We start from the raw sequence: 24,929 nt of genomic DNA on the forward strand, positions 1-24,929 counted from the left end.
GTCTATAAGGTGTACATAGCATGTCTCACTAGGAGAGCGCGTTACTCCATCCTTACACACGCACATAGCTCCAGCCCAAGAAAGAATCACCTGCAAACTGTTCACCATCAAACACCGCGTCACGGAAGGGAAACAAACCAACCCCTCCGACTACAAAACTACAACCAAACCCAGATCCACACGTCTTGTTTGGCTACACTCTGCAGTGTGATCATAATCATGGTGGGGCTTTCACCCACCCTCCCTAATCGCCTCCACCACCCACCGTACTACATCATTCATTATATCATCCATGCACGACACGTAATCACCCACTTCATAGGGTACAATGTCTTACTATTTACCCGCAGTAACTACCTCCTAGGAAATAAGCCTGACAGGCATAACAATATATTTAGAGGTTAAATTGTGATAATGATATATGACTAACAGGATGTTTTCTGACAGAGAATAATTTTTTGCTAATTGCACACATGACACTTTAATAAGTACTAATGTGGGACTGACTCGCAGACAGTTTCCTGCAGAGTTTCTGCACAAACTCTCTATGGTAAGTGTTTGCAATGAGACAAGTCGAACAACAGGTTACTGAACAACAATCGAGTCCACTGACCGGTTACCAAGGGACCTCACCCAGCATTGGTTTTCAATCATCCGTGCCCAGCCGTGGGCTGCCACGCAACCCCGTCCAGGCAAATCTAGTCCATTGGCATAAAGACTCCATAAGCCCGTCATCTTCAACAAGTGGGGGTGAAGGACCATCTACAGCCCTGGAATAGTTGTGCCCATCCACAGAAATTCCAAAGGGGAAGCCAGCGGCCCCGTCACTCGCTCTGCCGGGGTTTGTCACAGCGTTTCCGCGAGCTCAGGAGAATGAACAGGCGCAATGGATCTCACAAACATTCTAGGTTTGATGGTTCTACTTTTTAAGGCTGATTTTGTTTGCTTTTGCTTGTGTTTTTATTGTAATCATAAGGAATCTAATCCATTATTTCTAGCAGGGTCGGGTATTATGAATCCCCATTATATCCTACTGTGGGACTATACTAATCTGGGGCGGTCTGAAGTTGGGGGACCTCCTCAGAATACTTGCGACACATATGAACGATCTGTTGCCCCAAACATATCACTTCTAGAGGTGGCTAACCCACAGATAGAAGTAATCGATACCTGTTCGTGATCGCTTCATCCAGAAATCTGGATGCATCCATAACTCTGAGGTCTTGGGGAATCTCACCCGGTCTACCCCAAAATGAGAGGGGGCGTTTGCTACAGTGGTGACCGGCAGAGTCCCGGAAATGTTGAACCAACGCGTTGTCCTACAGCCCTCAGCCATCCCACTTCTCCAATATCCAGACTTTGAATCAGGATCCGGAGGCTGTCATTTGAAAGTGCTTTGTTGTCCCTGCGTGTCAACGCTGTGGAGGCATAGCCCTGGGAAGGCAGACGTCACAGCACTCAGATCATATACTGATTTGGATGGTGATTCCGCTAACAGTGCCTTTGGGGTCACACATTGATAGTTTTGTCAACGGGGGGGGGGGGGGGGGGGAGGGATCATCTACCCGGCAGCATTAAGAATTGGTTGCAACCAAGATTTAGGGTTTGGAGCCGACTGGAGGCGGGATGCGAATTTCACAGAGGAACACAAGACTGTACGCTGAAGCAGGCACAATGGAATGCTCTGGTCTACTGAGTGGGAAGCTCATAGGATACAGCCCAAAGCACTAATTTCAGATGGCACAGAAATCCTGGAAGGGCAGAGTTGTCCTACCACTAACATGAACGCCTTTGATCTAGCAGCTACTAGGGATTCATGCTTCTTGAACGTTATACTATGGGTCTAGGTACACTATGCTCTCAACGGCCCTCACTCTACAGCTCCTCAGCCAATAATCCACCGCGAACAAGCACTGGCAAATTAAATGAATTTGACATTTGAAAATGTTTTCACTAAAATGCTTGGACTTGTGGTAACGTGGTCACTTGGAGTCACTTTAAGTGACTAACTCCAGCAGGGAGCCAGTCAGGGGGACCAGCAACATGCTCAGAAACAGTTACCTCAGCAGGTGAAGCAGTCTTCAGTGTGTTCCTGGCACTTTTATCTTTTGCAGGGCTTTCCTACGGAAGTGGTCCTGATGCAAGGGAGGAAGGATAAACAAGGATGCTGTGGATGCAATGCGGTCGATGGGGCTCTGGCTGAGATTAGTCCTCAGTCCATGAAGGGGGTGAGTTGATTCTGGTCACTGGATCAATGCCCACCAAAGTCCTCTCGGTGCTGGCAGAAATCCAGTTGCCACTGGACTATCAGTCGCCCAGTAGAATGGTCACAGGCCAGTCCTTGGGTCGATAGTGCGCCAGTTTCGAGTCTAAAATATTGGTATGCATGATACAGTACTCCTTCAGAAAAGACCGCCACAACTCCAACAAGACTAGACGTACACTCCAGAACCGGCACCATATTCTGGACACCTCCAGAACTGAATACACTTTGGCGGTGTTGGCATCCGGAACAGGCAGTGTTTCGGGTGGGTCTTCCAGAAGTGGACAAAACATGCTACATGTAGGGTTGCCGCCTTTCCAAAACAAAAAAAAGGCCTTTGCTCATGTTTCAAGTCTGCAAAGATCCATATGTCATACTTCAATCGAACTTCACATACAATCATCTGTATTCATTTGTAGCCCGACTTGTCTGTTTTTGTTTACTTATTAGTCAGAGATCACCAAGGCAGGTCGAGGGCATTTAAATTGTTTTCTCCTTATATGTGCTGAATGATGTATTGATAGGGGAGAAAATGTAATCTTTCAATAATTTTCCTAATTTGTGTACTGCCGGGCATTAAAATAATGGTCATGCTGTTAGAAGATAGGCCAGATGGCAATCCTAAGTCCATGAGGATGCGGTACAAGAACTGATCTAGAAAAAGAAGCAATATTCCACCCAGAATCTGACAGCACGCAGGAGGGAGCCACTAGAACTGAGCACTGGACTCTACATGAGGCTCCAGAACTGGACACAATGTACCAGAGTGGAGGCTGGGCTGACCCCTGGACTTACCCCCAGGTGTCCAACGTGTGGTGCACCTCCTCGGGGCATCAACAGGCCTAGGTCTAGGAGTGCAGCGGGTAGGAAAGAGACAGCGGCACTGAGAGTTCGAAAGGTTTGAGGGCGCTACTGCCTGAGAAACGCCTAGGGGTAAGAGTTTGGAAGGGAGACAGTCCCTGAGGACCCATGAGGTCCCTCTTGGAAAATGGAGGGCAAGAGTTGGGCGTCCACTGAGGGTTTGTGGAGGTTCAAGAACCACTGGGTAGTTACGTGGTTTGAGGTCAGCCGCCGAGGATCCATGGAGGAACGAGGCCGCAAGAAACTTGTGGGGGTAGGGCAGAGGTCTTCAGACTGGGGGGCCTCAAGTGACCCAGGGGAGTTGGGGCACCAATCTCTGGCCAAAAGAAGCATTATGCTGATAGCAGTGCTTTGTCTGAAGTAGGAATTAAATTAGCGGCTGTAAGCCCCTCTATAATGGGCCATCACTCACATCTTTTGTCATTTAAGGTGGTGTCAAAACGGAAAGGACCCTAAATGTTCTTCAAATTCCCCACCCCTATTTCTAATAATCACACTGTGGATACCTTTACACATTAGATAAGCCTGCCTGACCAGAATAGTTGGCTTTGCAATCATGTATTTGATTGTATTTTTAAAACAGTGACATAACTTAACTGCAATGTTTAAATAAGTCTTGGCATATCTAAACATTGCCAGTTTAATAGAATAATTGTGAAATATTTTGGGAGGGGGGACATTAAAAAGTTTGAAGACCACTGGGGCAGGGGGTCTGGGCAGTCACTGAGGATCCATAAAGAAGGACCAGGGAGGACCTCGCCAGAGACTCATGGAGAAACGAGGCCATGGGAAGGTTTGGAAGGGCCGGGGAGGACCTCGCCAGGGACCCATGGAGGAACGAGGCCATGGGGAGGTTTGGAAGGGCCGGGGAGGACACCCGCCAGGGACCCATGGAGGAACAAGGCCATGGGAAGGTTTGGAAGGGCCAGGGAGGACCTCGCCAGGGACCCATGGAGGAACGAGGCCATGGGGAGGTTTGGAAGGGCCGGGGAGGACACACACCAGGGACCCATGGAGGAACAAGGCCATGGGAAGGTTTGGAAGGGCCGGGGAGGACCTCGCCAGGAACCCATGGAGGAACAAGGCCATGGGAAGGTTTGGAAGGGGCGGGGAGGACCTCGCCAGGAACCCATGGAGGAACGAGGCCGCGGGGATGTTTGGAAGGGGCGGGGAGGACACCCGCTAAGGGCCCATGGAGGAATCAGGCCTTGTGGAGGTTTGGAAGGGCCAAGAGGATACCCGCCGAGGACCCATGGAGGAACGAGGCCGCGGGGATGTTTGGAAGGACTGGGGAGGGGGGACATGCCAGGGACCCATGGAGTAACGAGGCCATGGGGAGGTTTGGAAGGGCCGGAAAGGACCCTGCCAGTTCCCAATGGAGGAACGAGGCTGTGAGGTGGTTTGGAGTGGCCGGGGAGGACACCCACCAAGGACCCATGGAGGAACAAGGCTACATAGAGGTCGAGTAGGGGGCAGGACAGCCAGTAAGGATGCATGGAGGAACGAGGCCATGGGGAGGTTTGGAATGGCCGGGGAGGACACCCGCCAGAGACCCATGGAGGAAAGAGACCATAGGCAGTGCTGAGAGGTGGAGGTAGTCTTTGCTGCTCAGGCCGCAGGCTCGAGAAGGTGCCTTACTTCTAGAGACCATATGCAGTGTTCAAACACATGTACAGAATTTGGACTTACCAGTAGTAACGAGGAGTAAGTGACCAACACAGAGGCCACGATGATGAACACAATGGTCCAGTCCAGCCATAGGTTTTGGGTTTGGAAAATGTGCCTGCGGGAGGAAAGATTGTGGTCAAAAGGGGTAACAGACACTGAAGAAGGACAATGGTGTAAAACAAACCCAAACACTGACAGGGGTACAGCAAGAGGCAAGGACAGACATCTGGTGATAGAAAAAAACAGGCACTGTGACAGGTAAATACAGAGAGACATGTACAAGGTAAATATTCAGAGATAAAACAGGCACTGTGACAGGTAAATACAGAGAGACATTTACAAGGTAAATATTCAGAGTTACACAGGCTCTGTGACAGATAAATACAGAGAGACATTTACAAGGTAAATATTCAGAGTTAAACAGGCACTGTGACAGGTAAATACAGAGAGACATTTACAAGGTACATATTGAAACAGGTAAATACAGAGACATTTTCAAGGTAAATATTCAGAGATAAAACAGGCACTGGGACAGGTAAATACAGAGAGAAATTTACAAGGTGAATATTCAGAGAGAAAACAGGCACTATGACAGGTAAATACAGAGAGACATTTACAGGGTAAATATTCAGAGATAGAACAGGCACTGTGACAGGTAAATACAGAGAGACATTTACAAGGTACATATTCAGAAATAAAACATACACTGTGACAGGTAAATACATAGAGACATTTACAAGGTAAATATTCAGAGATAAAACAGGTACTGCAACAGGTAAATACAGAGACATTTTCAAGGTAAATATTCAGATATAAAACAAGCACTGGGACAGGTAAATACAGAGAGAAATTTACAAGGTAAATATTCAGAGAAAAAACAGGCACTGTGACAGGTAAATACAGAAAGACATTTACAAGGTAAATGTTCAGAGATACACTGCCATGTAAGCATACAGAGACCAGGCGACAAGTAAACTGAGAGGGACAGGTATACCTTCACAGATACAATGACAAATGAGCACAGACAGAGTGAAATAGAAACATACAGAAATAGTGAGGTAAACATATAGTGAGAATTAAACATGCAAAGATACTGCAAACATACAAAGTGTTAGACAAGCATAGGGGCACAGTGCTAGGGAGAACACACCCAGTGACAGATAAGCAAACAGAGATATAGTAACACCCAAACCTGCAGAGACACAGTAACAGATCATCATAGGAGGCTATGGGCAAATAAACAGGGATAGAGACATATGTAACAAAGAAAGATAAAATGACAGGAAAACATGGAGATAGACAATGGCAGGCAAACATACAAACATTTCCCTCAATACACATTAAATTACCACAAAGGTATTTTATACAAAATTATTTTAACTTTATTTATCATAACTCTGTCCCGAACAAAATAAGCATGTATTTAAACACCATACACATCTTCCATTTAAAACAAGGCTGTACATCTCTATTTGCATACTCCCTCCATCTCATTTTCCCAAACTTGCTATGCTCTATAATTACTTTTTTCACAAAACGTACTGCCTTCTGTCATTGTTGGTAACTACGCAACAGTTGTTTCATCATCCCACTGTTCACGGCACAGCATCTAATTCCTACTGAAATATAATCAAATGTAAATATAAATGTCCCATGAATCTCACAAACATGTCTGATGTACATGTTGAGTAATGAAAGCCCCTTCCTGAAAACATACATAGTTCTAGAAGTAGCTACTAATTGTGTGTTTATTCATATATCTTAGGAAATATACCCGCTCATGTGAGAGCAGAATAGTTGGTGAGAGTTGGTTCTGAAGAAGGTTACTTACTTTAAATGAGATTTGTAGCCGAAACATTGTATTGACAAACAACAGACAATGTATCATAAAAATCAAGATGATGGAAAAAGATACAACTAATGCATAATAATTTAAAAGCCATTAAACAATATATTTTATAAAAAGAGAAGACATTATAGGACAAAGTTAGCAAGTATTAAAATATGGAAAGGAGGGTGTGTGGATTTAGAGATGCATTGAATCATTTTTAAGTGGAAGAAATTGTTTAGTATTCGATTATGTCATATTTTGTGTGGAAAAGAACTGTGATGAAGAAAGACAAATCATTTATATATAAAAACTTCTTGAGTTGTCAACATCCCACTGCCGGAGGGAGGCCAGTAAATCCTATTAGCTCATTGATTCTCATTTTCTGTTTCCTGTATCCTCAAATACCAAGCTTGCCTACGAAGTGTACTGGCTCTACCCAATGGTTTGTACATTATTTTAATTTTCCATTCTTTAACTCCATTCTCTCATAAAATTCTGAACCTCTGGTTCTCTGCTCTTAAGTTTCCTGTCGTGCCAGCAAAGTCCAAAGTGTGGATCATTAAATCAGCCACATCCAGGCTCACCTTCCTTGTCACGTTTCGAAGTATAAGCTATCTTCTAGCAGTGTTTGGGGAGCGAGGGGGTCAAACTGCATATCACCAAGAGTAATGCATGCAGCGGCCATATAGCCCCCGCTCTATTTACATCTCAGTTGAAGGCGGGGTGTTTCCCATCCCTGGAGCTTTCATATTACTCGACATGGCTTCTACTAGACTTTCCTCCAGAGCCGATCCCTGTACACGCCTGCTGCAATCACATACCTCTCCAATGGACCCTGTCGAAGACCTTTCCAATGTCAGATGTTGAAATTTCTTGCTTGTTGTACCATGATGGACTTTATTAGCACCTGGGCTAACCCAGGAGTAGTACCATCCTGGCAAACACAACAAAATGACGAATGGAGTGCAGAAACTTTTCAACCACTCACCCCCAGACAAGAAATCTGGGTCGAATCCATCGTTTTTTGCTCAATATGCCACCCCAGTTTTGACCCCACCATATGCAAATCAGTCTTGACCCTGCTCCCCATGAGAGCAGTCCAGACCGAACTATCAGACCATGTCCAGAAATAAACATCCTGGGACCTGTACATATTTTTTTTATAACACACTGTAGTCTTTTGGGCAGAATGCTTGAAAAAATGTCTGTATTCATCATAGAGTTGGACTAAAAGAGACATTTCTTTGTGTGTTTCAGCTTACGGGGACAACTGTAACCCATTACTCTGGGATCATCAACTTCAGGAGATCCCAGTGAAAGAGGAAGTGACATTCAAGCTCACTCGCTTTCAAAACCTTTGAACGCCGTAAGAGGAAGCTCAACCTAGCAGCCTTTCCAGTCCCCGTACCATTCGCTGTCGCCTCCTACAGATAAAGAAACCATGTTCTTGTAAACGGAGAAACTTGCAAAGGTCCCCTCTATCTTCCTAGACTATTGTCTGAGTGCTGAGAGAACTGTGTGCCCTCAGATTTCAGTTTGCAAACGCTACATCTCATCCCCACAGAACGGCGTATTTAGGATGACTTATGGCAAATGTCCCCATATTACCTTCAGCTGCCTCCAGTATTCTAAACAAGTTATGGTTGTTTATCCACACTCTGTTCTCCATCATTTGTAGCCTTTCCTCTGTCTTAGCCTTTGAACATGGTTTTAATTTATTCTTTTTAAATTTTTTCTTGGTCTCCTTTCTATTTCTAGCTTGTAAATTAGTAAAGAAAATACAACACACCCGTAGAACTGCTCATCTGTTACAGCAGACTCCCCAGTGACAAGCGTGTGTGTGTTCTGGCAGCGTGAAGAGCTGGCGCTGGTGAGGAGGGTGAGGTGGTAGTATGGGTGGGCAGTGTGAGGAGCCACAACCAACAAGCATGAAAGAGTACAGGTCTGGCTCAGAGTTAGGAATTGGTTGAGCTGGAAGACAGCACAGGCTGAATTGCGGTACTGGGATGACCCCTTTATTGATGTCAAGACTGATTTGCATATGTAGCAGTGTCTGAACTGGGGTGGCGGAGTGAGCTAAAGAACGATGATGGATTCAACCCAGATCTGTGACTGGGGGTGAGTGTCTGAAAAGTTTCAGCGCTCCTTCCGTCATCTCCTTGTGTTTGCTTTGTTCGCCCTGAGTTGGCAGGGTATGCCCAGACATGGGTCCCTTGCTCACTTTGCCACTGGATTCAAGCTAGCCTGGCTGGGGGTTGTTAGCTTGAAACTGGTCCTAGAATGCTTGTTCCGGTCCAGGGAAGACCTGGTTTGGCAGTTCAGACTGGACTGTTCCCAAGAGGCACAAGGTCAAGACTGATTTGCATATAGCAGTGTCAGAACTGGGGTGGCGAAGTGAGCTAAAGAACGATGATGGATTCAACCCAGATCTGCGACTGGGGGTGAGTGTCTGAAAAGTTTCAGCGCTTTGTTCATCATCTCCTCGTGTTTGCTTTGTTCGCCCTAAATTGGCAGGGTATGCCCAGACGTGGTCCCTTTGCCACTGGATTCAAGCAAGCCTGGCTGATGAGGGCCGTTAGCCCGAAACCGGTCCCAGGGTGCTTGTTTCCGGTCCAGGGAAGACATGGCTTGGCAGTTCCGTCTGGACTGTTCCCATTAGGCTAAGGGTCAAGACTGATTTGCATATAGCTATGTCTGAACTGGGGTGGCGGAGTGAGCTAAAGAACGATGATGGAGTCAACCCAGATCTGCATGTGGGAGGGAGTGAAAAATTTCAGCGCTCCGTCCATCATCTCCTTGTGTTTTCTTTATCTGTAGTTCTACTGTCGTGTGTTTTTGAAGTTCGGGGTGGATTAAGGGGTTTCCCTTTGAACCGCTGATGTCTCCCCTAAATTGTATGTCTGTCTGCCTTGGGGCCATGGACTGTAGATCTTTATCTTTAGTGGGGCCATGAGCTGGCTCCTAGAGGCCAAGTGACAATCTCTATCTCCAATCTACCCCATTCAGCCCTCAAGTGGCAGAGGGGTTCCGTTCCCATTGTATGCCCATGGTTTATGGCTGTCGCTTGGGGAATGCACAGATGTTCTCCCCACCCACCCCCTGGCATCCACTGGAGCCAGACACCATGGCACACAAGACTTTTAGAACATAAAAAGGGCAATATTCTATATGTGGCATTTCTAAGCAAATTGTGGAAAAAACCCTTTACCATTGGAAAGGGTTTGGCACAGCAAATCCATTGATAGGAAACATCATGAACAGTGGCATAGAGAAATTTGAGGGGGTCCCCCTGCAAAGTACATGGAGGGGGCCCCTCTAAACTCTGGACTCAGTCAGGAGGTCTCAGGCCAGGAGCCTGCCGTCGATGCCCAGTGCCCCCCTGGAACTCAGACCCCCTCCCAGCACAGGCTGTGGGGGCTACTGTTACATCACTGACCATGAGGCTGCTCCACTGCAATCCACTGGGCAGCCTGAAGTAACATCTCAAAGGCAGTGAACGCACACATAGGTATTCCTCACTACCTGGGCGCACATGCACACGTGTGTACACAGACCTACAATGGCAGGTCAGACACATACCCCCAGCACCAGGGGTGCAAGCGCACCCACCCAAGTCTGCAATTGCCTATTGGACACGGGTTTAACTAATGCGTGTCAGTGCATGTGCACAAATCTGTGATGGCAGGCGGCATGTGCCATCATGGGCACCATAGGTGCGGTGCGCATAACCCTCCCCTGGCAGGCGGCTCACTAGTTTAATCGCCATAGCTGCCAATGTGCACACAGCGGTCTGCGATGGCGAATCAGCCCATGTTTCAGAATGTCGAGTCAGTGCCATTTCTCAACACGGGTATGAAGGGTGTGTGCACTTTCACACTGGATTTACAGTGGAAAAGTGCCTGGAGCCACACAAGAGAATCAGCAAAATCCAGGCGGAAAAAGAAAAACAATGTAGGGAAATACTACCCGACAGGTATCCGGGCCCAACACTATTAATTTTTTTTAAGTGTTTTAATTTATCCTGTGTAATGCATTAGCTGCTGCGTCAACCTCTTTTAGCTCACTGGGTCTTGCCTGCAGAAGTGCATGCTCTGTCGCCCGTGAGGCTATAGATTCTTTAATGAAAGTTTAAAAAGGGCTTAGAACCCACCCCTTACCTACCATTGGTTTGCCTCATCGTCAATCTTGTGTCCTTGCTTTTGACTGGTGTTTGAGCTCTGGCTTGTTCTGGCTTTACCTTCTTTCCAGCGTGTTTCTCATCTCTTGGAGCATAGACAAAGTACTATTTCCTGTGTATTCTTCCACTGTTCTTGCTGGTTTACATTGCTCAACTGTTTTCTTGCGCTTGCAGCAGTCATTATGAGTGCTTGTCTTTGTAGCTCGTCTTTATCCCATTTGAGGTTCTGCTTTTGCACAGTTCCCCTGTTTTCCTATGTTTGCTTTCCACGTTGTGAAATTGTTTTCTGTTTGCAGCATTTCCACGTTCAGAGTCTATTTCGTGCTTTTCCATTTACCCACTTTGTGTTTTTTACCATTTAACTTATTGTTGTGCTTCCAGTATTTACTAAGTGTGTGGGGGTTTGTAGCTTGTCTTCATTTTGGTCCCGTTAGTTTCATGCTTTTGCCTGCTGCACGTTATCGATGTTTGCTTTTCGCAGTTTTTTATTTTTATCCTGTCTGCAGCATTTATTGTGTCTGCGTTTTTCGCTTGTATTTGTTCTGGTCGGGTTTTGTGTTTTTACCTGCTTTCTTCTCTCCTCCTTTGCGTAAACTGATTTTTTTTTTTTAAATACAGCAATGCCTTTGCGCTATAGGTATTAACGGGTCACTTTTTGAGTTGGCAAGAAGTTATTCATTTATATGGGTTTTGTTATTTTTCGGATGTACTGTCCATTATTATAATGGTTTCAGGGGCGGCTCTAGGCTGGGCAGGGAGCGTAGATAGGAGGCCCCCGGAGAAACAAGTAGGGGGACCCCCTGAGGAACGCAGGCGTGGAGGCCAGTGAAGAGGGGGGGGAGTTAGGGTGTTTTGAAGTGGAACAGAGCCGAAGGCCGCCAAATCCCTGCCTGGGGTCACCACGCAAATATGTATCCATCCTCAGAGGATTATTATATTAAGGGTATATATTGGCGTGGTGGCCCCTGGGGTTTGGCGGCCCTGTCAGGTGCACAGATGGTTTTATGCAATAAAAAGGTTGTATTTTTCGGTTTGTTATCTTTCTTCAAACACGGAACTGACCTGAAACATTTTTTAGACAGTTTCCACGCATGGTCTATTTTTATTAATTAATGCTTGCCCTTCTTTTTTTTGTAGCGATAGGGTGAATTTATGGAAATAAGGAGGGGAGAGTGATACGCACACGAGTTTTCATTGATCACAATAGCACGGCCCAGTCGGCAGTTCTTTTTAGAAAGAGCCTTAACCTCCATGTTTCTAAACACACAATGAACCTTTGCTGTGTGATATTATTTTTTTATTTTTTACTTTAACTATTGGTACTATGAAGGGAGGGGCAGCCCTGCTCGCCCCTGATCTGTGCTTTAAGAGTTGCACACTGACTTGCACAGCAGGTGCCCAACCCACTGAGCCACTGCAGTGCACAAACTTTTCATTTTCAGTTTCAGTTCGTGTTCCATACTGAGCTGCGCAGCAGGCGCTTAATCTACCGAGCTGCCATAGCACACACAGTCTGTGTTAATCATCTATCGGATGGTGGTTTAATGGCAGCTCGGGGGAGGGGCTACGTAATAGAAAGAAATTCCATCGCTGCTATAATAAAATGGTTGTGTGGACACAATAATTGAATTTTTTGTTTAATACTGTTTTTATTAGGTCTCGCCTGGTGTTAATAGCTTGCATGCGCTGCTCTCGCCATGCGAGGGCTTCTTGGAATCAATACGATTCCAGAAGTTCGCTTTCTGCTCCGCCCGTGTTTTGCATTGGAGCGCGCCATTTTGCGTCACCAATTATGCAAAACCGGGTGTTATGATTATCCAGGAGGGTTTTTAGGACCTCCTGTTTACCACCCTGTCTGCTTTTGGCCCCGCCCACATGGATTACATCTTTTACTGGCGGCGGGAGACAGTGTCTCCTAATTAGCCACTAAGCACTTTTTTTGGGCACGCTTTTACGTTTACAATGCGGCCACACACAGCACCTGATCATTAGCAGTGCAGCACTCATGTTTCCCACAGCTTATTTTTTAATCGCGCAATGGAGACAGCTTGTTTAAATAAGAACTTCCTGAGGTCTGCTTTCGGACAAATCAGAATGGCACAGTCGGACCATTTGAAACCATAAGTCTGAATGTTAACAGAGCACATTTTTAATCTGTTCAATCTACACAAATATGCGTAGAACTCAAGAGGTATGCATGCTGCCTATTGCCAACAAAGAAAACAGAACCCCGTGGGCCAGTTTCCATTTATTGATCTTTGAAAAACACCTGAATAATATTTCAATTTCATTTTACAGCTCAAACCCATTTCCGAGTCTCACAATTATCCAGGGAAAGAAAGATGCAGTGCATGCAAAAGCATGCTTTCTTTCTTTGCAATAATCACAAAACGAAGGAAACGGATTTGGGGGGACGGGGAGCGGGTGGGGCAGACCTAAAGAAAGGCGCATTGTTTGGTTCTGTCACATGGCCACAGCCATGCTCCTTTTTAAAGCAGAAGAGATAGGCAAAAGAAAAAAATCTTAGCTGACAACTGAAACTATTCACAAGCAGGGATCACCGTAGAGACTTGTTCGACCACGGTCACTGAACCCTCACTTTCACTGAGAAGAGCATCATGTGTGGAGGTAAACAAGGCTACTCGACTACACCACAGCCTAAGAGCACCCTCTTCATGTGTTTACATGCAACAATGCAGGTCAACCTCAGGAAAATCGGTCATGCATACAGCTCGCAGCAGCACCGCATCTGAAAAAAAATGAAATGGGAATCTTCGTATATATATCGATTGAGAAATCTAAGACCAATTGTATTTATTAAAACACACGGGGAAACAAGGCCAAAGTGCAGCTTGCTTTATCCTCCTAACCCCACTACATCTGCAGGCCACCCCCGCCCCTTCTCCATAAACGTAACTTGCTCTGGCTCTCCAGAATTGTAGTGGACTGCTCAAAAACATGTCTCATAAGCAGAATGGGTGTGATGAAAGATCTGCACGCTCCTTGCACACTCTGCAAGCTCAAGTCATGGAAACTTAAAAGGCTGACTTATGTAGATAATGTCGCTGTAAATCGGGGGTAAAAACTGCAAGGAAGTCAAAACGTATACACAACATTCAAGATATTAAGGATATGATGCCTTCGACTCGAGTACCGATGGGAGAATTAGTATCCGTTGATGCCCATTTGAGAGCCTAATGGGCACTCTTAGGGTTCGCGATCACCCTCTCAGCGGACGAGAATACAGACACCTTTTCCTCTGCACAAAGCAGAGGGAGAATCCATCGAAAAGAGAAGATATCCAATCCATCTCTTTGAAGTAAGAGCATTGATACTGTACAAATACGCCCTTCACCAAATAAAATAGTGTGAATTTTCAAATGCCTGGTCAAACCGATACACTGCTTACAGGTCTGTACAACATCTGTCGCATCTCCCAAACCGTTCCCGCTCAACTCGAAGCGGAGGTTTGAGATGGTGCTTTACAATGGCTTCTGTCCCATCTTCTCTTTCCTTTCGCTTTGTAACTAGGGTGGCCAACTGGCATTGGTGCAAATTCAGGACGGTGAGTGTAAAAATTCAGGACAAAGGGTCAAAATTCAGGACACAAATTCAGGACAGAAGGTCAAAATTCAGGACAAAACTTCAGGACAATAGGTACGTTTTACAGACACATCAGAGGTCGCGCAATAGTATATAAGTAAGCCCAGCCATTTCCAAACATATTCAACCATTTGCAAACCTATCCATCATGTATCCTTCCATCTATCATTTCACTCATCCATCCCTTCATCCATCCCCTCATCCATCCTTTCACTCATCCTCCATTATCCATCCACCCACCCACCCTTTCACCCTATCCACCTGTACACTTATCCATCCACTCTTCATCCCATCCATCCATTCAGCCATTTACCCTTTCACCAATCCAGCCATCCTTTCACTTACTAATCCTTCCACCCATCCACTCTTTTAGTCATCCATCCACCCTCCCTTTCTCTCTCCATCGACCCTTTCACTTAGCCTTCCTTCCATCCATCCATCCACCCACCCATCCATCCATCTACTCATCCACTCATGAATCCATCCATTGCCCCTATCACTCATCCATCTATCATTTCACTCCACACATCTATTCATCCTTTTGTCCATCGACCCTCCCTTTCACTCACTCATCCATCCTTACACCCACCCTTTCACTCATATGTCCATTCATTCACCCTTGCACTTATCAATCCATCAATCCATCCATCATTTCACTCATCCACCTACCCCCCATCATCCACCCACCCACCCACCATCCACCCACCCACTCATCATCCTTTCACCCACCCACCATCCAATCCACTGATCCATCCTTTCACCCACCCACTCATCCATCCATCCTTTCACCCACCCACTCATCATCCATCCATCCATCCTTTCACCCACCCACTCACCATCCATCCATCCTTTCACCCACCCACCCACTTATCCATCCATCCATCCTTTCACCACTCTCTATCCATCCATCCTTTCACCCACCCATCATCCATCCATCCACCCATCTGTCCTTCCCCTCATCATCCATCCATCCTTCCCCTCATCATCCATCCATCCTTTCACCCACCCCCTCATCATCCATCCATTCCCTCATCATCCATCCATCCATCCTTTCACCCACCCCCTCATCATCCATCCATCCATCCACCCTTCCCCTCATCATCCATCCTTTCACCCACCCCCTCATCATCATCCATCCATCCATCCATCATTCCCCTCATCATCCATCCATCCATCCTTCCCCTCATCATCCATCCTTTCCCGTCATCCATCCATCCTTCCCCTCACCCATCCATCCATCCCATCATTTTTATCCTGCCCCTCATCCATCCATCCTTCCCCTCCATCCATCCATCCATCCATCCTTCTCCTCATCCATCATCCTTCCCCTGAACCCATCCATCCATCCCATCCATTTATCCTGCCCCTCATCCATACATCCTTCCCCTCCATCCATCATCCTTCCCCTCATCCATCCTTCCTTTCATCCATCCTTCCCCTCACCCATCCATCCCATCCATTTATCCTGCCCCTCATCCATCCATCCTTCCCCTCCATCCATCCATCCATCCATCCTTCCCCTCATCCATTTATCCTTCCCCTCATCCATCCATCCTTCCCCTCCATCCATCATCCATCCCCTCATCCATCTTTCCCCTCATCAATCATCCAGCTACCCTTCCACCCATACATCCAGCTATTTACATTTTCTCTCCATCCTTCCCCTCACTCATCAATCCATCTATCCTCTCTCATTATCCATTTATTCAATCTTTCATTCATCCATTCACCCTTTCACTAATTCATCCAGCCATTCACCCAACCCTTCACTTACTTACTCGCCGACCTTTCCATATTAATTTTGAGCTGAGCCCTTTTGAGAAGAGGCCCATCAAGAACTTCACCCTCGCTGCAGGGGCCGTTCCAGGACTGGGACAGAGGCCACCCAGGGCAGAGACGGGATCCACTACAGGAGGGGACAAGAGCCATCACAGGTGGGGGTGGACTGGAGCCACAACATGGGGGACAGGAGCCATCACAGGCGGGGGTGGACTGGAGCCACCACATGGGGGGACAGGAGCAGGAGTCATCACAGGAGAGGGAACGTGATCCACCAGGGTGGGCATGCAGTATTCTAGTATCATCTTGGGCTTCTCGCCCCCTCCTGCACAAGACAATGAGAAGACAGGCTCTCTGTCCAAAATGCCATCCCCCACTGTGATATACAGTACTTACAGGAGATACTCTAAGAGAACTGATTGAACTGATTGTCCTCCATACTTTGTTAATCAGTGTGGGTGCGATTGTGCCATTTATTTATTGTATTACATTATGCATGTTTGAAGAACCGAGGTTTGCTTACAAATTAGTGACAGTAATTAAGCTCGGTGAAGAGAAGCAGGTGCTGCCTCGGTGTAATCAGGGGTGTAATCTGGCCGAGTCTAGGATGTTTGGGGCCCTGGGTAGAAATGGAATGTGTGAGCCCCCCTCTAAATAGCAGATACAAGATGCATTCAGGGCTGTTTGCATGTGAATGGATGCCCCCTGCTCCTGAAGCTGCCGCCCCTCCCTCTGTCACCTTCAAGCACTTATTAACAGCTCATCAAGGGCTGGAGGTGTGAGGGTTGCCATCCCGCTGTGCCTCTACAGTGCTGCTGGGGGTCTGAGCTTTCATACAGCATCGGAGTCAAGAAGGGAGGTGGCGGCAAGCTGTGCCCGGTTAAAATTACGGACAAATGGCGTCCGTTAAAGAATCCTTCACGGACAACGGACAGACAGCCAAAATTACGGACTGTCCGTGAAATTTACGGGCGGTTGGTCACCCTATTTGTAACCTGTGTGGTTCCACGCCACTTCTTTGAGTCCTCTTTTGTTTAATGTTTACATGCCCTCGTACAGTTCTTACAACATCTTGGGGCTTTCAGTTCTATTTTTGTGCCAATAATACTTAATGTATCTTGCTTTGCACTCAATCCAACACTGGCTTTCCGTAGGATAGGGCTCTTTAGTCTTGCTTCACAGTGAATACTCCTGCTACATTTCAGTCAGATAAAATGTTAGTAATACTCACAGTTTAGCCTTTCCTTGCCCACCTGATCTAATGGCTAGCGCAACTTCCTATGAACCGGCTTCAAATCAGTTCCACAGTCCAACAAGCATTGATAATGCAATAGGTCTCGCCTTTGATTAAGTTAAAGCCATTTGCTTTGCTAATGGTATTGTATTCTAGCTTTGCATTATTTAATGTATATTTGTGATATGTTGTAGTTGTATGTAGTTAAAATTGTTTTGTTGGTTGTTTAGTAATTTAAAGCATTGAGTTAGCAGGAAAAGAGCAGTGTTTCAGATTTGGGAGGTGAATGAATAGAAGAATAGTTTGTGTGTTAAATTCTAAAATTCGTATAGTGAGGATTACAATAGCATGAGGCAGACGAAAGGGGTGAAGGGAGAGCAAATATATGCACATTTCACAAATATACACTAAATAATGCGAAGCTAGAATACAATACCATTAACAAATCAAATGGCTTTAACTTAATCAGACGCAAGACCTTTTGCATTTTCAATGATTGTTTTATTAGTAACAGTGGACTGAATTGAAAGCGGGTGCGTTGCACGCCACAATAAATGAAACAATAAAACGGATATAGTTTACATAACTGCTGCTTGCACCAGGCTTGCACCTCCTGCTCTGCACGGTATAAACATGTAAAAGGACCTATTCCTAAGATGCTGCTCTGTCCTTTTAAAGGTGTGTAATAGCCAGACTGCGTGTCTGAAGTATGTTCTATGATAGATTTTTCTTTCATTAGTTAGGGGATGTTAAAAAGACCTTCTCCTTTAAGCGTGGATAAGATATGCTGATATATTTAATAGTTACAATATCTTAAGGGTCCAATTTCAACGCATACAGCAATATTAAGGCTTGGCTGGGGTGGCTGTTTTAGGATATTCAATAGTGGAACAGAGGGTCCCTTCAATTTGAAGATTTTGATTTTAGAAGCAATGTTTACACCCCTGGCTTGTAACACTCCATTAGGCACATATACTGCTCTTAGTAATAATAAACAACTCCATAGTTTTTGTTGTTGCAAGCTATATATAGCACAAACTAAACCCAAGGGCAATGTAGCGCTTTACATGAGCACCACTCGCATTACACAAGGACACATTCATTTTGTATTATGCAGGGGGAGATTTAGTGTTTTGCGCAGAATCACAAGATATTGTGCCCACGCCGCCGGGACTCGAACCTGGTTCTGCACAGTTCTAATGTCAGCAGCTCTGGCCTTACAACCCCAGCCTCAAAGTGAACACACTTGTGAAAAACCTGGGTAACAAAGGTGATCTGTGACGGTGTCTGTTCTGATCCAGTCTGACTTGCAGATCCGGGAGGGCCTCCTGCGCCTCAGACCGAGGGCAGCGGCTGCACTAACACACTGCACTCATTCATTGCAACCCTCAACAACCATCAATCAATCCGTATTGATCTAGCGTGGCTATTCGCCCCGAGGGGTATCCAGGCACTTGCTGCAGGTCTCAGTCAAAGAGCCAGGTCTTGTGTTCCTTCCTGAAGGCATGCGGTGAGGGGTGAGGGGCGAGGGTGAGAGACGAAGGTGGAGTGGGATTGGAGTTCCAGGCTTTGGTAACAGGGTCGAAGAAGAATCGTCTTGCGGTGCAGTGGATAGGATGTGTTTGAGCAGGGGTATAGTGTGCGAGCCTGAGGTCTCTGCTGGGTTGGTGGATGGTCAGGTGGTCGGTCGTTCATGTAGTGTGGTCCTTGGTTGGGCAGGACCTCGTAGGCGAGAGTCAGGAGCTGGCCTCTCTTCTGGACGAGTAACCAGTGGAGGTCTTTCGGGTGTGAGTGATGTGTGTCCTCTTGGGCAGGTTGAGGATCAGTCTGGTTGCGGCGTTCTGGAGTCTGCATGAGTTCGGTGGCAGTGCATAGCGTGCGTAGCCGTACTCGAGCCGGCTAGTGACGAGAGCCTGCGGCACGACTTCCTGGTGCTGGTGGGAGCCATTTGAAGATCTTTCGTAGTGCGCGGATTATGTGGAAGCAGGCTGAGGCGACGGCACTCAACTGAGGTTTCATAGAGAGTTCGCTTTCCAGCATGATGCTAAGGTTGTGGGCGTGGTCTTTCAGCATGGGTGGTGGGTCCAAGCTCCACTGTCCATAAGGTGGTGTTGCAATGACTGGTGTTTCTGCCAAAGACCAGGACTTCAGTTTTGTCAGTGTTGAGTAGTGGTGGCTCTTACGCTAAGGCGGCAGGGCATCAGTCCAATGCTATTTCAGCAGTGTAAATAAGAAAATGATAACAGAATTGTGTTTTCTATGCGGAACAGGGCAGGGCTGGGTGGCTCTGTGACACCAGAGCAGGGGAGGAGTGGTTGGCACTCCTCTAATTGCACATGACAGAGGGCCGGCAAAACTGAAATGCGCATTTGGCATGTTCTCCATTGGGTTGTGTTGCATATCCCAGTGGAGAACATGTCCAGCCTCCCAGGTACTGCCTGAGCATACAAACAGGACGCTCATACCAATCACGATGCTGCTCTGGCAGCATCGTGAGCGACTGGGAGAGCCAATGTGCTTCCTGTGCTGTAGCAGGCCTGAAGAGGATGGAGGAGAGGCGGCACAGCGGAGAAGTTAAGTTAATTTTTTGTATTTGTTTTAATCCACCTCCTCCCCGCTCACCACCCCTGGTCCGAGCAAGCCGCCACTGGTGTTGAGTTTTAAGCAGTTGTTTTTCATCCATGTCACAATATTCCTCATGCAGTTGTGGAAGTTGGACTTCATCAAGTTGGGGTTTGCCGAGAGTGAGAGGACAAGTGGAGTGTCATCGGCAAAGGAGATGATGTTGAGGTCTTGTGATCTGACGATGTCTGCAAGGGCGTCATTTAGATGGTGAAGAGGGTGGGGCTGGGGGATGATCCGTGGGGTACTCCACAGATGATGTGTTTATGTGGCGAGATGAAGGACGGGAGGCAGACTCTCTGGGTGTGTCCCGTGAGGAAGGATGTCATCCATCTAAGGGCATCTTCTGTGATTCTGATCTCTTATCGACTGAGGAGTGTGTGTGGCGGAAGACTGTGTCGAATGCTGCAGAGACCCAGGAGGATGAGGGCAGCTGATTCGCCTCTGTGGAGTAGGGCTCTGATGTCGTTTGTTGCTGCGATCAGAGCGGTCTCAGTGCTGTGGTTGGCTCAGAATCCAGATTGGGATAAATCCAGCAGTTTGTTTCTTTCCAGATCGTTGGTTAGTTGGAGGTTGATGGCTTTTTCCAGGACTTTGACATGGAACGGGAGGAGGGAGATGGGTCAGTAGTTCTGCAGCTGTCTATGGTCTGCCAACGGTTTCTTGAGAAGGGCTCTGACCTCTGCATGTTTCCATGCGTCGGGGGAAGGTGGCTGTAGTCATGGAGGTGTTGAGGATGGTGGTGAGATAGTGGCTGGTCTTGCTGCTTCGGAGGTTGACGAATCGATGGGGGCACAGGTCAGTGGGCGCTCCTGAGTGGATGGAGTTCATCATGGTAAACATTGCTGGTGTGTTAAGTTGATTCCATACAGTGATTGGGTAGTTGGTGTGTTGCAGAGGAGGTTAAAGGGTTGGGGATTTAAGTTTTTGTAGATGTTTGCTATTTTGTTGTGGAAGTGGTCCGCGAGGGCGTCACAGAGTTCTTGTGAAGGGGGCATTGCGTTTTCTGTGGCTGATGGGTGATAAAACTCCAATGGTAGTGAAGAGTTCCTTGGATTAGTTGAGGCCGGTTTTAGGCGTGTCAGGGATTCCTTTTTTTTGGCTTTGATCTGGCTGTGGTAGTTAGTGCGGGCTGTTTTGTAGGCGGCTCGGTTGGCGTCGTTCCTGCTGGTCTGCCATCTTTTTTCCAGTTGCTCGCACCTGCATTTTGATGGGTTGAGTTCTAGCTGATTTGTTTGGTTTGTCGGTGCATTTTGGCTGGTTGGTTAGGGTGACTTGGTTGGTGGCGCTAATGATCCAGGTGTTGAAATTCTCCACTGTCTGGTTCAGGTTTGTGGTGATGTCAGCTGTGCTGAGGGCGTTGGTCTATTTTTATTAAGTTACCTTGGCCCATCTGCTGTAGAGAGTGCTGTGTCGGTTGGGGGGGGGGGGTGGGGGTGAGTAACTGACAGGTAAGGGTTAAGTGTACGATGGAGTGGTCGGTCCAGGTAAGCCCAGATGTGTGGCTGTATCAGATTCTGTTGCTGGATGTGAAGATGGGGTCCAGAATGTGTGGGGTCGGTGACAATCTACCCGAGGCTGATGTTCTCTAGTCTTTCTGAGAGTTCAGTAGTATTTGTGTCATCGGCGAGGTGGGGAAGTTGAGGTCTCCCAGGAAGATGTGGTGATTATGTTTTATGGCGAGAGGGTGACAAATTTGGCGTTGGCGTCACTGAGGCGGGTTCGTGGTCCTAGCGGTCTGTATGCAAGGGTTCCCTTTGATGGTGGTTTTGCTGTCAGCGTGGAGCTGGTAATTCAGGTGTTCCATAATTGGCATGGTGTCGCCGTTGGTGATGGTGCAGGTTATCGATTCCTTGTGTACGATGGCAGTGCCGCCACTATGTTTGTCTGTGCGGTCTTAGTATTTCATCTTGTAGCTGCTGGGGGTTGCCGGTGCAATGTCTGGGGCCAATGTGGGGATGAGCCAGGTCTCTGTGATGAGTCACGTTGGGGGTGATGATGGAGATGGTGGCCCAGATTTCAGTGGTGTGTTTGCAGAGTGATCTGGCGCTGATTAGGAAGCAGTTGAGTTAATCTGGTGGAGTGTCGGCCTCTGGGGTTGGCGCAGTGTTGTCCGGTGAGGTGGTGGTCAGGTTGGTGAAGTGGCAGTGTATGCAGGTGAAGGGTCTTGCTGTGGATTGTAGTAAGCGAGGCAGCAGTTGTTGCATGCACGGTACAGGGCCCGCCGTTCTGTGGCTGTGTAGTTGTGGGAAGTGCGTTGAGCAAGGGTTCCTGGAGCTGGGCACAAACAGGCTTAGCCTTGGTGGGGCCTTCGTTGCGCCAGCCAGAGCACCTGCTGCGCAGCCGTATTGCGGCCTTCATTAAGTAGCCCGGGGAGGTGGGAGGGCAGAGGGGAAAAAAATAGCACAGAGAGAACAGGAGTGAACCAGGAGGTGGTGAGAGAAGGGAAGCTGACACAATATGTAATAACACACAAGTTTCACAATTTACAACAGCAGTAGGAGGAAAAACAGGTCTTGGAACAAATAAATGGTCCGGAATGATGCTTTCGATGAAAGGGAAACAGTGATAATGTGATTAGGAAAATAAAAATGCTTTCAATATAGTGGCAACCGTATAGGAGGAAGAAAGAACAATACCAAGCAGGGGGACTGAGGTTCGAACTAGGTGGAGGTAGCTGGACGGCTGGGAAGCGGGGACTCCATGCTGCGAGACCTGTGACCGGGGTGGGGGTGATCGGCGATCACAACAAAGGTGGTCGAGGGCTCCTCAATGGCCCCAACAATAGGGAGTGACAGAAACTGACCAGGAAGCATTTGTTAGGTATAGTCCCAAAATCATGAACGTTTGGTCACTTCTTTAGATGTTTGAATTGCAACATGGTCACAATATGTTGCTTTTGTTCTTACAAATAATTTACACTAGGAAAAGAGCGTCTTCTTTTTTCCTTGTCATGCCTATTCTAGTGCTTCCTGGACTGTAGATCCACGTCAGACCGTTTATATTTCTCTTACACTGAAAGACTTCAGTAAAGAAGACTCATGCCGCGAGGTCATTGGCCAATGCTTGTTTTTTTCCCCACACCTCGCCTGCTGTTTCTTCTCCCTGCCTCCCTCTTTACTGTGTGCTTCCTTTACCACCCAAACCATCTCTTCTCACTTTTTAAAACATAAAACAGAAGCACAGAGCGTGGCACGTTTGAGCATCCTTGAGCCATGCTGCATCTTGCATGACTGCAGGGCAGCATAGCACAGCATGGCACAGCATGGCACAGCATAGCATAGCACAGAATAGCACAGGGTAGCACAGCATAGCACAGCATGGCACAGCATAGCACAGCATGGCACAGCACAGCATAGCACAGCATAGCACAGCACAGCACAGCATGGCACAGCATAGCACAGCATGGCACAGCATAGCTAAAACACTGTTAAACCAACAGCTATGAACATAGACATCTACTGCTTTTGACAATGTTTTTTGTCTTTTTTCTCAAAGCCCAAACTGCCCAGCTCTATACTAACCTGCTCTCTGGGTAAGGGTTCAAACACGTCAGGTCGCTTCAGCGCCTGCTTTCTGCCTTATACACAATGGTGCTTTCCTCACAGACTCCTGTCCCGTGTTATCTGCATTTAAACACATGGAAGCTTTATTTTGCTTCACCTCGGCCTTCCTTTTCACGCTCTGCCTTGTCCTTTACCTCTTGCTAAATCTTCATGACTCCTGAACAAGGTCTGATGGGTACATTTTGGAACATGTCGCTTTCAGCACTAGGACAGACAGATCATCAGAACAGCAAAGGTTTCAACATGCAGTCCAATTCCTGCAAACAAGCCTTTGCTATATTTTCATACCAACAGAAGGCTACAAGTTGTTTGGGTTCCATTGAAACACATTACAATAGTTATACCAAATCGTAATAAAGGTGAGACCTATTGGCTTTGCCAATGCTTGTTCTTGTTATTACTTTGACTCTGCGCTGGGGACATGGCAACCACCACAATACATTTACTGTGGCACTCTGGTAGTGTGAACCTAGGGTATAAGGCTTGTTGAAGGCGTGTGGTGACAGTTCTGGGGAAGGGCGGGATCTTCCTGCAATGTTTGTGTGTTGCCAATAAACAGATTTGAAAAGAAAATAGGCACCTGTGATGTCAAGAGCTCTGGCTTTAGAAAACCGCACCCTGCAATCACACAGGCACACAGCCCAGCCTGCACTCGCACAAGCACATCGCTCACCCTGCACTCAAAGACACACCCTCATTCTCGAGTCACACCGCTCTCCATGCTCCCACGCAGCCACACCTCTGACCCTGCACTCACCCCGGCTACACCGCTAACCTTGCACTCACCCAGGCACACCGCTAACCTTGCACTCACCCAGGCACACCGCTAACCTTGCACTCACCCAGGCACACCTCTGACCCTGCACTCACCCAGCCACATCCTTCACCCTGCACTCACCCAGCCACACCGCTCACCCTGCTCCCACGCAGACACACCTCTGACCTTGCACTCACCCCGGCTACACCGCTAACCTTGCACTCACCCAGGCAGACCGCTAACCTGCACTCACCCAGCCACAACCTTCACCCTGCACTCACAGGCACACCACTAACCCTGCACTTACCCCGGCTACACCGCTAACCCTGCACTCACCCAGCCACATCCTTCACCCTGCACTCACCCAGCCACATCCTTCACCCTACACTCACCCAGGCACACCACTAACCCAACACTCACACACCCACACTGCACACCGTTTACTTGCGCACACTGCCAACCTTGCACTCACCCAGGAACACCGCTCACCCTGCACACGCCCGCTACACCGATCACCATGCACTCATCCAGCCATATCCTTCACCCTGCACTCACATGGACACATCGG

At 47.4% G+C, this 24,929-nt stretch overlaps 1 protein-coding gene across 3 annotated transcripts in view; it reads right to left on the bottom strand.

Annotated features, from left to right (window-relative positions):
- GDPD2 (glycerophosphodiester phosphodiesterase domain containing 2) overlaps positions 1–24,929 on the bottom strand; it is a 389,876-nt gene that overhangs the window by 84,476 nt on the left and 280,471 nt on the right. For all 3 annotated transcript variants that reach the window (XM_086918307.1, XM_086918305.1, XM_086918304.1), the window contains exon 4: positions 4,814–4,907. In XM_086918307.1, the coding sequence (XP_086774433.1) occupies positions 4,814–4,907 (94 nt within the window). The remainder of the gene's footprint in view (positions 1–4,813; positions 4,908–24,929) is intronic.

This window comes from Lissotriton vulgaris, chromosome 4_1, assembly GCF_964263255.1.
Source record: "Lissotriton vulgaris chromosome 4_1, aLisVul1.2, whole genome shotgun sequence".
NCBI lineage: Eukaryota > Metazoa > Chordata > Amphibia > Caudata > Salamandridae > Lissotriton > Lissotriton vulgaris.